A 14,810-nucleotide genomic window follows, 5' to 3' on the forward strand; every position below is an offset into this window, starting at 1 on the left:
TATCCAAATGGCCCTTGGAAGAAAAAAGGTTCCCCACCCCTGCTAAAAGCTAAATGGAGTAATAGTCTCATTCTAGATTGCATGGACACAAAATTGTAAGCAGTCTTTTTTGTTTTGTTTGTTATTTAAGGATCACCTTGGTCTCTTCTAGTACTTAATTTCTATAACAGGTGGTTTGGAGTTTAAAAATGTCTCTTTATGTAAAAAAGAAAAAACAAAATGCCATATTTTGAAACCAAAATATTTCGTGTTTCAGCATTATAGCCAGCTATTTTGAGTCTGCATCCATATTTATAAGAAAGCATTCTATAAATTGATTATCATAACATTTGTGACTTAATGTTTTCCGCATAAGAATTTTTGCTGTGTGGAATGTTTTGGAGAAGGGGTTTTCAGATAATACATCCTATACATAACTTTTCATCTGAAATCCATTTTTTTTCCTTTCTGAAATGTTATATTTGCATTTGCTATACAAACTTTCTAAACTATATTATGCTTAATTTACATTAAGTACATTCATGTAAAAAAAACTATATTATACATATGTATACAGTATAATAAATTGTTAAAACTAAGAGTAAACATTTGAGATAATAGTATATAGGAAGCTGACATTTAAATGTAAGTTTTACATTTGATATTATTAAAACCTTAAGAAAGTACAAAATAAATAGAATTTAGTAACAAAAATACTAATACCATAACTGAGGTAACTTTTTACTGGTGCAATAATGATTTTCACAGTCTAAACAGAAGCTGTGATCTCACTGGATATGGCTGGACAGGAGCCAATTCTCTTTTGGGCATTTTGTATTTTTAATTTTAAAAAGATTGTAAGGCAGACTGATTATGACTGTGCCCTAAATACATAATTTTCTGTTCTTGTACAAAATGTGATATTGATTATACTTTAAAAAATAGTATTTACTACTCAAAAATATAAGGAGCAAAATATCACAATATTTAATTGTTAAGAAAAAAACTTTTGTAAGCCAATAAAGTTGTGGTCACAGTAAATAGACAATATTTAACCTGTTTGGTCCTGGTGAACAGTATATAATAGTGTATAGTAAAATAACTTTACTTCAAAAAAAGTTTTGTGCATTGACACCTCTGAGTTATTACACATAAAAACAGTTGGCAGTATACTATAGCTGTACCATTTAATTGTATTTTGATTTTTTCTGTTTGTTCATATTTATTAGGGAACAGATAGAAACAGATTGTTAAACTCTTGGCTTAAGTTTTTATATATTTCTGTATGAGCTATTGATGAACCAGCCGTCAGTCCATTAGTCTTGCTGCAGGTGAATGTCTTCATGTCGTAGAATTTTATAGATGACCCAGTAGAATATATTGAAAATTAGGAAGGTTAGAGGGAAGCCAGCTCGAGAAATTGTGTCAATCTTTTTTGCTCTGTCAATAAATACTTTTCTCATCTCTTCATGCGATTTTGGTGCTGCAGGTGCTGGGTTCATTGGCCCCTTTGGAGTTACTCCATCTTTAGCTTGTAGACAAGGCCCCATGCCATAAGCTGTAAAGCTGAAACGACTTTCCCGTACATCCTCATCCTGCAAAAACAGAGTAAGTCAGCTTATTCAGGAAATACAAACTATCCTGTAGTTACAAATTAATTAATACAAGTCTTCAAATGCTTATTTCATTCATTTATAAAATTATTTAATTGATTTCTTCATGTTTCCAGAACTAGTTAAAAAAATGAAAAAAAAATTGTTGGTCAGTAACATAAAAAAAAATCACTGCTGCTGGACAAATTGCTTGTGTTTTACTTGAACAGTTTAGTCATTTACATTGGGGTCATAAAAATGAGCATCGGTTATTAGGCATAATTTATACACTTGACTATTCAGATAACCTGCTTTCAGTAATAATCTATAAGTTTCTGGAAAAAAATGATCAATTTGGTTGCTTTAATTAGTCAAACGATTATGCGTTTTAGACTTACCTATACATGGATTGCATTAGTTATGCAAGAGTCCATGCATAACATTCAGTAAGTATCTCAGATCATGTTTCTTTTGTATTTATACTGAAACCTTTTGGTTACATTTAAAATCATGGTAACCAAATATATAATGAAGGGGGTAATAAAAAATATAGAACAATATTATTTAAACTATCTATGTATGTGCCTGTGTGTCTATCCATCTTAAAAAATAAGGGGCAAACAATGTAATCCAAATACCAGTAGTGAGTATAATTAAATAACAACAGGAGTAGGTCCCACACCAAAAATATTAATCACCACATGTTATCTGAAAATAATGCTCCAAATGGGTCACCAGCAATTTCCTACAAGGAAACCTTTTTATCTTATAGAAATAATATTTTAAAAAGATGCTAACCTGATTAAAAGCATTGAGGCATCTGTCAATAAAGTGCAGCCCCAGTGCATTTTTTCATGTGTTGGAGTACTGTCACTTAGACTTTATCAGGGGGCATTAAGCTTGACCCTAGGTTTAAGTCAAATGTAATGACTTTCTTTCCAACTGACACAGACCTTAAAATATGCAAACAGTCCTTAGGGGAAGTTGTGGCTCAAGTCACAAATGACACATTCCTTTCATCAGCTTCTCCTACACATGCTACTGCCAGAAATAAATGTGACTCTTTTAGAAAAGGTACAGTCATCACAGCACACCAAAGTGAAAGATTAAGATATCTAGTCAGGCTTAATAGAAAAGCTGTAACATATTAGCACAACCACATCTCAATCTGATATATTTTGTATTAGTGGAATGGAGTAGGATTACTTTCATTTAAATGTAGAAATTAGCACCACATTCAATACCATTGATATTTTGGGAGGAAAAAAGACCATTTGCAGCCCATAGTACAAACCAGCTGTGATGTACAGATGGGTCCATGGTTATCTTGACTAGTTTGCTGTGCCTATGCACAACATGGTTTATTAACATAAACCCTTCATCTATTGTTCTCAGCTGCAATACAATACAGATAACAATAAAGCAGGGGATTAAGTCATTCTAGCAGGGGATTAAGTCTGACTGGCCAGTCTCAATTAAACCTATTAAAGGTCAAGATAAACATCAAGATCAAGATACTTAACATGCTTACTATCTAGTGTGTACATTGAAAGAGTGTTTAGCATGGACAGGGATATTGTGCATGATTACAGTAGGATTTAATTCCAAAATATTAAGAAAATCTACAATTTAACCACAAATTGTATGAGTAATACCATTGCTGCAAATTACAAACAGCATCTGTAATGCTGGATAGCAGTGGAGAATTACTAATATTGAATGGTAATATTCTTGAAATCAGTAATGAGGATGATGATGACACTGTCAACAGCGATTAAGATGACTATTGTTAGCCTAAAACCCATTATTAACAGGCTAAAATATCTATCCAAAAGCATTGAGAACAACCAAAATTCAAGGGCCCAAGCAAACCAAGCACTTCGGCAGCAAAAGTGACATTCTCTGTGCAGAAGTGCTTGCTTTGTTAAACTGTGCAGTTCCTTTTTAATATACAACATACAGAATGGGGAAAGTAGGCTCCTATTTTGAACTTTGCTAAATTATGGGCTTTGGCCACCTTGTTGGAGTAGCTTATTATGGAAAATAAAATATGAACATCTCCAGTAGCTATTCATTTGCAACTCATACATCTTGCTGTATAACCAAATCAAAATGAAAAATATCATTTGTATTTTTTAAGACATTTTACTTCTAGTCTTTTCCAGGCTGGTTTATGTAGCAGGTTCTTTAGTAAATTGAGCAGTTTGTCAATACTATCCCTCAGACTCTCACATATGTTGCTACTGTATGTAACTTTTTCAAACTGAAAGACACCAATCTTGTTTTTCAAAGCACTCTGGCCTTTGAGCTCCATAAATGTTTATTATTTTTTGTTTATTTTATGCTACATTGTAGTGAAATTTTAAAAATGTAAATACAATGAGTTTGTATTTGACTTGTTACTTTCTTAATCTTGACAATATTTTTTCTTAAAGTGGTTTCAATAAATGTTTTATACATTGGATGCAGCCACATTTAAGGATAAAGTATAAGTTAAGATTTTTTTTCTCTGATATTGAAAAAGAAAGACTATATACTGTAAATTATTTTGGCAATATTTTAAAACATCAAAGTGAATTGTTCTGACAAATTTAAAAACGTGAAGAGCCTGGACTCTGGTATTAGTAGATACTTGGCCTTAAAATGTATTGAAACTCCATAGTCTCTAGCAAATGATAGCATCTGTTTGGTTTCTATGAGCTGGTTGGAGAGGTTTTTCTTGTTCTTGTGCTGTGCAGCTGGCACCTGATTTGACAGCTATTACCTGTTGTGTAATTAATTATCTCATTCATGTAAAGGGTATATTAGAAAACTAGACTTAAATTTTTACAGAAATTAGGGATAGGAATACAGTAGATTTTGATTAATCTCTCAAACATGGTTAAACTCTGTATGATTAAAAATGTGAAAAATCCCCAAAATCTGTATTTGGATCCACATACTTAAACAGGATTTGGGACCAAAGTTATTTTTTTAAAACGCTAAGAAATTTTTTGGGCCCCAACTTCTATTCAGATACATCAATCCAACAATCCATTCCATCATCATTTTCAACTATGGCTTACCCAACCAACTGTAAGATGTTTTAGATGCAGCTCTATTAGGTGCATCACTTGCACTTTAATCAAGAACAAAACTACTGTATGTCTTATTCCTCCTCCATTACCACAGAAGGTTATCAATTTTTTTTTTGTAATTGCAATTTGGTATATGTTATTTATGAAATTCAATGCTTATGTGGAGTCCAGTATATCAGACAAAACATTCATAGATTGAGAGACTGACTGCTAGAACATTGCAGAAACACTAACAACATGTTGATGAACCATAGTGTCTCACACCACTGTATAGATGTGTGCGAAGGTGACTTTAGGTTTAGGTCAATTAAAAGCATCAAATTAATAGGGATGTGCACCGGACCATTTTTGCTGGATTTGGATTTAACTCTGATTTGTAGTTCAGTTTTGGATTTGCCAAACCGCTGTGACTAGCTTTGGATTTGGATTTGCGTTTTTTTTTAAATTGACATAAAAAGCTAAAATCACTTAATTTGGGCCTTTTTTGTTCCTAGTGTACTATTAACCTCAATAACATTAATTTCCAGTCATTGCCAGTCAATTTTGACCGCCAAAAGCATCAGTGAACTGGCTGGTTACTAAGCAACAGAGCAGCGGCACAAACACACAGCAGTTTATATCACATCTATGAAACATTGCCACACACTGCATGGATCTCAGGGCTTATAGATGCACTTAAACACAGTACACTTGGGTAAAGCACACCAACCAGTACAAACAATAGCTATATATCTTTTTTTAATTTCTTTTTTCTATTTTTAAACTTGCAGCTAAATTCAACCTGCATGGATCACAGAGCTTGTAGATGCACATGAACAAAGCACACTTGAGTAAAGTATACCAACCAACCAGTACAAAAACAATAGACATATATTTTTTATTTTTCTATTTTTAAACTTGCAGCTTGTTTCAAACTGCGCGGATCACAGGGCTTATGGATGCACATGAACAAAGCATACTAGGGTAATGCAAAAAATGTCATCCGGGACACCAAAGCATCATTCATTTAAATGATCGTAGGTGATGAGATCAAATGCTTATCAGCATCTAAGGATAATATGACATTAGCACCAGGAGCACCAGTAGACTTCAGTGCTTGGATTACAGATAGAACTTTCCTAAGAGTTACCGCCAGATGTCTACCCCAATTAATCCCCAGGGATCACTAAAGGGCAGAGAATAAATTTAAGTCTTTTTACTAGAATAATATTGAGTCATTTATAATCAATATTTAGAAGAGAGATTGACATTTTTGAGCCTGATAAGTCAGGATCACAACCTGGATGGCAGGTTGCAAATGTGCAGGCTGCAAATGTGTTTTTCACCCTCCCACTTTTTGGCCATACCCCCAACAAGTAACAGTGCTCCCTATGGCCCTGGTCAAATGATGTACGTAATTGAAATAACAATCTCAGGATAAAAAATTTGTTATAGACATTCAGTTCATAATGTAAAAAATTACAAAACCACACCTAGATTCACATATAGTAGTGTCAACAATAAGATTTGTCCCCAGGATCTGTGACATGGGAGTGAAATGCTGCTAATTTGTTTTAGATTAAATAAGAAACACCCCACATTCTGTAGATGTAAAGGTGGCCAAAGCTATCACTGGCAGATGTAACATATTTAGCTTTAGAACTTCTTGTTTGGTGAAGCTGGTTTCTTGTTAAAGAACCACATGGATACCCAATTTATTAATGTAGGTGAGGAACGCCTTCCTCTTTATAAGACAATATTCCTAACTGGGCATAGAAGGGTATGAATTAATGTGGAAAGATGAATAGTTTGATGTCATTGCAGAAAAGATTGCTTGTTTTTCTAGATGCAATCCAAATTGCATCTTTATGGATATAATTAAGGTAGCAGAAAATCACTACCCTTGGAGATTTATGTGGTAGTCCAATGGAGTCTGATTGTTTTTAATCAGGTAATGAATGGAATGATTGCTTCTGATGTGTTGAACAGATGGACAGGTCCTGTTTCAGTAGTAGGAAGAACCTCCTGGATCGAACCATGTTGCAATGCAGGGGGTGCAAATACTGACTCCTTTTGCATGTAGCAAACAGGGCAGCTTTGTTTTTACACTGAAATTTAGAAGTAATCTAGGACACACCTTTCCCAACTGCAGATCTCATTGTATATTTTAAATCTACCCCACCTGCAGAGTAACATGGTTTTGCAAAACTGCAAATTACTTCTTTTGCGGTCCTTACTCTCAATCACTTCCAGTGTTGATTATACTTCAAAGGAAGTTATCCCAAAGTGAACAAGTCCTTAAAAGTAATTCTAACTGTATCCCGTTGTCAGAAAGGTAATCTCTGTAGGACTCCACCTGCCATTTTACACTGAGTCTCAAAATGAGTAAAGACCGCAATTTTGATTCTGTGTCAGCACTTGGCCCATGCCAATACAGCACCAATTCAAGGTTTGGAGTGGTATGTTGTTGATATATAAAATAGCATGTTTTAATATTGCTTTTAGGACTGTAAAAGTTTATTAAACAGATGATAAAGTACAAGGGGGGTAATTCAGATCTGATCGCTGCTGTGCAGTGGATGATCAGGTCCTAACTGCGCATGCGTATGCACTGCAATGCGCACGCGTGTCGGACAACAACAATGGGCATCGCCGGTCAGTGATGGGATGGTGCGAAAATTCCGATCGCATGGGCGTTCACAAGGTGATTGACAGGAAGAGGCCATTTGTGGTGGTAACTGACCATTTATAGGGTTTGTCTGGAAAAACGCAGGCGTTCCCAAGTGTTTTCAGGTATGGTATGTGACATTAACTCCGGCCCTGAACAACCTTTTATCATCGCATTGGAGGAGTAAGTCCTGGGTTGCGCACAGACTGCTCAAAGTGGATTTTTGCAGCTCGGCATACAAATGCGAACGCACACTTGCACGGCAAATTTACACTCCCCCTGAGGCGGCGACTATCTGATAGCAGGACACCAACATTAGTAGCCCAGCGATCAGATCTGAATTACTCCCCATGTTCCTCCATTCAAAGACACAAGGGGGGTAATTCCAAGTTGATCGCAGCAGGATTTTGTTAGCAATTGGGCAAAACCATGTGCACTGCAGGGGAGGCAGATATAACATGTGCAGAGAGAGTTAGATTTGGGTGGGGTGTGTTCAATCTGCAATCTAATTTGCAGTGTAAAAATAAAGCAGCCAGTATTTACCCTGCACAGAAACAAAATAACCCACCAAAATCTTACTCTCTCTACACATGTTATATCATACTTGCCTACCTGACCCTCTCCATGAGGGAGAAAATGCTCTGTTCCTGGACTTTCCTGGTAATGTATGATTGCCATCACATGTGGTGAGCTAGGTAATTGATAAGAAAGGTGTTTCACCACAGGTGATGGCAATCATACATTACCAGGAAAGTCCAGGAACAGAGCATTTTCTCCCTCATGGAGAGGGTCAGGTAGGCAAGTATGTGTTATATCTGCCTCCCCTGTAGTGCACATGGTTTTGCCCAATTGCTATCAAAAATCCTGCTGCGATCAACTTGGAATTACCCCCAAGAAGAAGTTCCTTACAAACATCATATACTGTAATTATTGTATGTTTTAGAACAACACAAATGCTTGTGTAAAAATAGATGGTGCCTTGGAATTAATTTTACTTTAAAAAGAATGAGTGGTCTATTTATTAACATTATTTTTTACTAAAGTAATATGAAAAAGGGTGTTTTCACACCCTTTTCACATTATTTTAGTCATAGGCGTGCGCACGGGGGGTGCCTGGTGCGCACAGGCACCCCCTAATGTCCGGCATCACCCCCCCACCGCACGCCAAGCACAGTGATGATCGTTGCGGCCCGCTGGTGTGTGATAGGACTCTGCCGCCTGCTGCTCTCTCCTGTCACTGTGCATCTCCCGCTGGCCCTGCCGCCCGGTCCGATGAATGCACTGGCTGTCACAGCTGTATATACCGGCGGCCGCACAGGGGGGACTTGCGTCACTTTGAAACATCCTTTGTCCAGCCTCTGCCTCGTCATGTGACTCACACCGCGCCCTCACTTTACGCCGGCCTGAGCCTTCTCCTGCCCACGCTCTCAATCAGGAGGAATCGAGCTGCTGCTGGAGGTCACATTCTGCAAAACACTGTCATTGTAAGTCACCGCTCAGCGCTGCAGCTTGCAGCTGAGCCTGCTCCTGCTGGAGGGGAAAGAGGGGGGCCAGGGAAGGGGGAATTACTTGATTATGTTACATCCAGAAGTGAAGTTACTCCCCCTCCCCCCACAAAAAATAGATATGTGGGTACACTCTGGAAATAAATCAAAAAGAGAAGAAGGGTTACATAAATATATTAGCTGAGCCTGAGACAAGCAGTCAGTAGTTCCAGGGGGGTTTTATGTGTGTCTGGCACTGCTGGGAGCATACTGTGTGGCGTAATATGAATGTGGCTCATACTGTGCGGTGTAATGTGAATTTCGGCTCATACTGTGTGGCGTAATTAAATTTCGGCTCATACTGTGTGGCGTAATGTAAATTTTGGCTCATACTGTGTGGTGTAATGTGAATGACTCATACTGTGTGGCGTGATATGAATGTGGCTCATACTGTGTGGCGTGATATGAATGTGTCTCATACTGTGTGGTGTAATGTGAATTTCGGCTCATACTGTGCGGTGTAATGTGAATTTTGGCTCATACTGTGCGGCGTAATGTGAATTTCAGCTTATACTGTATGGCATAATGTGACTTTCGGCTCATACTGTGCAGCGTAATGTGAATTTTGGCTCATACTGTGTGGCGTAATGTGAATTTTGGCTCATACCATGTGGCGTAATGTGAATTTGGCTCATACTGTGTGGCGTAATGTGAATTTCGGCTGATACTGTGCGGCGTAATGTGAATTTTGGCTCATACTGTGTAGCATAATGTACATTTTGGCTCACACTGTGTGGCGTAATGTGAATTTCAGCTCATACTGTGTGGCGTAATGTGAATTTCGTCTCATACTGTGTGGCGTAATGTGAATTTTGGCTCATACTGTGTGGCGTAACATGAATGTGGCTCATACTGTGTGGCGTAATATAAATTTCGGGTCATACTGTGTGGCGTAAATGTGAATTTTGGCTCATACTGTGTGGCGTAATGTGAATTGTGGCTCATACTGTGTGGCGTGATGTGAATTGTGGCTCATACTGTGTGGCATAATATGCATTTATGTATGACTCATGGTGTTATGTGAATAAGGGGCATGGGGACATTACTTGTGTTATATTAAAACTGAAAAGTTCGGCCCCTAAATCTCCTGTACTTTGCAGAATGGGCCACTCAAAATCAAGGTGTAGATGCTGGGGGGGTGCAAGGGGTGGGATGTGTGTAGGACAGGGGTGGGCAATTATTTCAGCTGGGGGGCCGCTTAACACTTCCAGTGAATATTCGAGGGCCACACACAAGGGCGGGGACTAATATGAATGACAAATATTTGTAGGAGTAAGTCCTGGGCTGCGCAGAGACTGCACAAAGTACACATACGATCGTACACTTGCACGGGTGAATTTACACTCCTCCTGGGGGCGGCGACTACCCGATCGCAGGACAGCAAAATTTGCAGCACAGTGATCAGGTCTGAATCAGCCCCGTAGTCAGCAGTTGCTGCAAAATGAGACCCGTTATAGGGCCCAATTCAGACCCGGTCGCTGCTGTGTATTTTCGCACAGCAGGTGATCGGGTCTGAACTGCGCATGCATTGCAGTGCGCAGGCACATCGGTCCGCTGCGCTGGGGAGCGTCAGGCAGTGATGGGATGGTGCGAACAAAGCGATCGCACAGGTGATTGACAGGAAGAGGCCGTTTGTGGGTGGCAACTGACCGGTTTAGAGGAGTGCACGGAAAAATGCAGGAGGGACCAGGCGTTTGGAGGGAGGGTTTCTGGCGTCAGCTCCGGCCCCGATCATCGCACTGGAAGAGTAAGTCCTGGGCTGCGCAGAGACTGCACAAACTACTGTTTCTGCAGCTCTCCTGCACATGCGATCGCACCCCTGCACAGCGATTTCCCTCCCCCTGTAGGTGGCGACTACCTGATCGTAGCAGTGCAAAAATCACACCCTAGCGATCAGGTCTGAATTAGGCCCATAGTTTTATATATATATATATATATATATATATATATATATATATAAAACTATAAAAACATAGTATTAATATATATATATATATAAGTATAAAAACACACACACCACAATATACATTACACCGCATACGTAGTTTTTTACAGGCAAAATACAAATGTCTAAAAAACACATCCAGTAATAAAAAAATAAAAATAAAAAACTGCTGAAAACAAACAGCATCCTGTGTAATGCTGTTATCAATCATATTCACAGCTGGTTACTAGCTCCCCCCACCCGCTTCCCTGAACCCACATAGCAGTCTCAAACCTCCCCTCTCCCTTAAACCCATATAGCAGTCTCTACCCCCCTTCCCCCACCCCTGAACCCATATAGCAGTCACTACCCCCCTTCACCCCCTCCCCTGAACCTATACAGCAGTCTCTACCCCCCTTCCCCTGGACCTATACAGCAGTCTCTACCCCCCTCTACCCCCCTCCTCTCCTCCTTCCTCCTCCTCTCCCCCCCCCCCCCCCCCCCGGACCCATATAGCAGCTTTACCTTTGATGCATGTTTTTCACAGTGGCAGATCTGCTGCCCAGATTATCCACCGCCTTCTGCCAGATCCGCTGCCCGCTGCGCTGCGCAGAGCCGCTGCTGCTACCCGCTGCCCTCTGCACGCTCCTGCCGTGGCTCCGCCCCCTATGCCGCCCAGCGCCTGATGTCACAGAGGAAATCCCGGTCAGCAGACCGGGTATTTCCTCAGCGGCGCCACATCTCGGAGCTTCGTAGCGCAATGACAAGCGGCTCAGCCGGGCCGCTTGTCATTGCACAGTAGTATGGGACAGTGGGCCAGGCAGAATCGGTTCGCGGGCCGCATCCGGCCCGCGGGCCGCATGTTGCCCACCCCTAGTGTAGGAGGAGGGGAATGTATATGCACCTAGGCCCACCACTCTCTAGTTCCGCCACTGGGTCAGGGATAGATTGGGGGAGTGTAAGCAGCGATAGGGTGCAACGGCAGCTAGGACTCAGGGTAATGCCGTAGCGGACAGTCAGTACCGGCCAGTGGTCACATCATTATGTTTCATTTAATTTCTCTGGGGTGTATTATATCTACTTTATTAGGAACTAGGGAGAAATTAGATTAAGCCATGTGATTTTACTGAATGTAAAATAGTCCTTGATATGTTCGTGAGTGGTGCTAGAGATGCCCAAAAGACGTTGCTAGACACGCCCAAAAGGCGGTACTAGACACACCCAAAAGGTGATTCTAGACACGCACCTTCGGCAGTGCACCCCCTAATAAAATTAGCTGCGCACACCTATGATTTTAGTATCACCTGAATGTATTAAAGGGCATTTGGAGCAGTTTTCATGAAAAACTGCTCCAAACCCTTTAATTCAATTTTTGTTTGGTAACCCACATCGCATTCCCCATACTTATAATGAGAAATATGATGTGGCCAAATTTACTAAAAAAACTGTGAAAAAATACCGCAGTGTGCCCTGTTATAATCTCGCCAGCTCCGATGGACACACAAGGTGATCACAGTGTAAAAAATAAATAAAGTAAAAATAAAAAACCATATTCATCTGTCCAGGGAGCCAGTGTCTGCTGCTCCGGTGAGTGCTGCTGGGCGCTAGGTCCCCCATATGCTGTGCTGTGACCCCGGTGCAGTAAAGTGATGCTGCAAAATGACCGGGTGGTTGCAGTAGCGGCGACATCAGCAGGGGCGGCGTATGCGGAGCAGGACATCGTGGTATTTTTTACGAAAAATACCCCGATGATGCTGCAAAGAGGCATCACTGGGACAGAGCTTGACCACAAGCTCTGTCCCTGCACGCAATAATTGATACATCCCTGCTATGTAATCAATTATCGCAGTGCGAGTTGGGGCGATTTTATCACCTGTCATCCGCATTCTGTATGCGGATGGTGATAAATAGGCCCCTAAACCTTTGTGCACTGCCTTTACAAATATCAACTGCTCTTTTAATAACAGTAGATAGAATGTATCACTGCACCACACAAAGCTACTGCAGCTTAAGAAAACTGGAAAAAAACATAGGTTATTAGGGTATTAAATCGAAGGCATGTGCAGAATTGCCTAAGGATAAAGGCATATATCTTTTCTAAGTAGCCACTGAGGTACCTTTACTGTAAAAGTGTAAGAGAGATAAATCTCATTACACATCTATGCACTGTAACCTGATCATTTACAAATAGAGTTCTCACATTCATAAATCAGTCTCTTGTGCCCTCTGCTGCTTCGCAGAGAAAATAAACTGCTCTGTATTTAATCAATGTTCTCTCATTTATTGATTGGCAGTGTTATAGTGCATACCAAGGATTATTCCACACAGACAATTAAGCCATTGTTTCTATACTGTTGCGATACAGTGACCTGTAATATTCCATGTAGTGCACTTACATTCTCATAAGGTAATGGATTCTGTAAAGAATGGAGTAACATGAAAATAAACAATCTTGCATATATTATACATATATTTAATATGCATATACACTGCTTGAAATTGTAAGATTGTACAATATATTGTTTAATGCTTAACCTACTTTTTTGCTATAGAATACAGTTATTATAGAATACTAATATTAAGCTTTTTCAATATAAATGTTTTCCACTTATAAAATGTGATGGGCAGCTCAGGCTGGATGGGCATACTGCTGCACTACTGGAGGATTTCAGAGTTGTTACCAAACCAAAAAAGTTAGCAATTGGGCAAAACCATAAGCACTGCACAGGGGCATTTTATGAGAGTAGGGGGCCCGTGTGGAGACTCCGGGTGGGCCCCCTCCTCTCCACGGCGCCATAGGCTCCAGCAAACTGCCGCATGCGCAAGTCTCCGGTAAACATGGCACCCGCCATGTTCCAGAGACTAATTTGCTACTGCGCATGCGTGGCGGCCATTTTGGGGTGGATTTTTGCTGCGAATTCTGCGGCTTTGGGGACCGTCGTGGGACTCCAGAAGGTAAGTTTTAATACAGCATGAGTGCAATGTGTGCGGTGTGGACCCCCCTGGACCCAGGAGCCCGTGTGCACCGCATACATTGCACCCATGGTAGAAACGGGCAGATGTTACATGTGCAGAGAGAGTTAGATTTGGGTGAGGTGTATTGAAACTGAAATCTAAATTGCAGTATAAAAATAAAGCAGCCAGTATTTACCCTGCCCAAAAACAAAATAACCCACCCAAATCTAACTCTCTCTGCACATGTTACATCTGCCCCACCTGCCATGCAACATGGTTTTGCCCATTAATGTGTTAGCCCATTAATGACCAGTCAACCAGCTCCTAACTGTCATTTTTCAAACACAATGCCTGTGACATGGCAGTTAGGAGCTGGGTGGCTGGTCATTTATCACTCTTTATCCGTCTCCTCTTTATTTCTTGTTAACGCTTAATACATTTGGGCCCATGGGGGTCATTCCGACTCCGAGTTGTTCGCTCGTTGCCGATTTTCGCAACGGAGCGATTAAGGCGAAAATGCGCATGCGCATGGTACGCAGTGCGCATGCGCTAAGTATTTTAGCTCAAAACTTAGTAGATTTACTCATGGCCGAACGAAGAATTTTCATTGTTGAAGTGATCGGAGCGTGATTGACAGCAAGTGGGTGTTTCTGGGCGGAAACTGACCGTTTTCTGGGAGTGTGCGGAAAAACGCAGGCGTGCCAGGATAAAACGCGGGAGTGTCTGGAGAAACGGGGGAGTGGCTGGCCGAACGCAGGGCCTGTTTGTGACGTCAAACCAGGAACATAACGGGCTGAGCTGATCGTAATGTAGGAGTAAGTCTCGAGCTACTCAGAAACTGCTAAGAAATTTCTATTCGCAATTCTGCAAATCTTTCGTTCGCAATTCTGCTAAGCTAAGATACACTCCCAGAGGGTGGCGGCCTAGCGTTTGCAATGCTGCTAAAAGCAACTCGGAATGAGGGCCCATGTGTCTTAAGAAATGTAAAATTAAAAATACAACCTCACAACATTAGTGTACAGATGTATTTTCATGTTTAAACATTAGTTTCATACAGTATTTACCTATAATCAGGGCCGGTGCTAGGGTGTT

General features: G+C 40.5%; 1 protein-coding gene across 1 annotated transcript in view; it reads right to left on the reverse strand.

Annotated features, from left to right (window-relative positions):
- Positions 1-609: 609 nt before the first annotated feature.
- Positions 610-14,810, reverse strand: part of GLRA3 (glycine receptor alpha 3) — a 334,324-nt gene continuing 320,123 nt past the window's right edge. The window contains exon 9 of the mRNA XM_063920651.1: positions 610-1,574. Coding sequence (XP_063776721.1) covers positions 1,296-1,574 — 279 coding nt within the window. The 3' untranslated portion in view covers positions 610-1,295. The remainder of the gene's footprint in view (positions 1,575-14,810) is intronic.

This window comes from Pseudophryne corroboree, chromosome 1 (assembly GCF_028390025.1).
Source record: "Pseudophryne corroboree isolate aPseCor3 chromosome 1, aPseCor3.hap2, whole genome shotgun sequence".
In the NCBI taxonomy this organism is placed as follows: Eukaryota; Metazoa; Chordata; class Amphibia; order Anura; family Myobatrachidae; genus Pseudophryne; species Pseudophryne corroboree.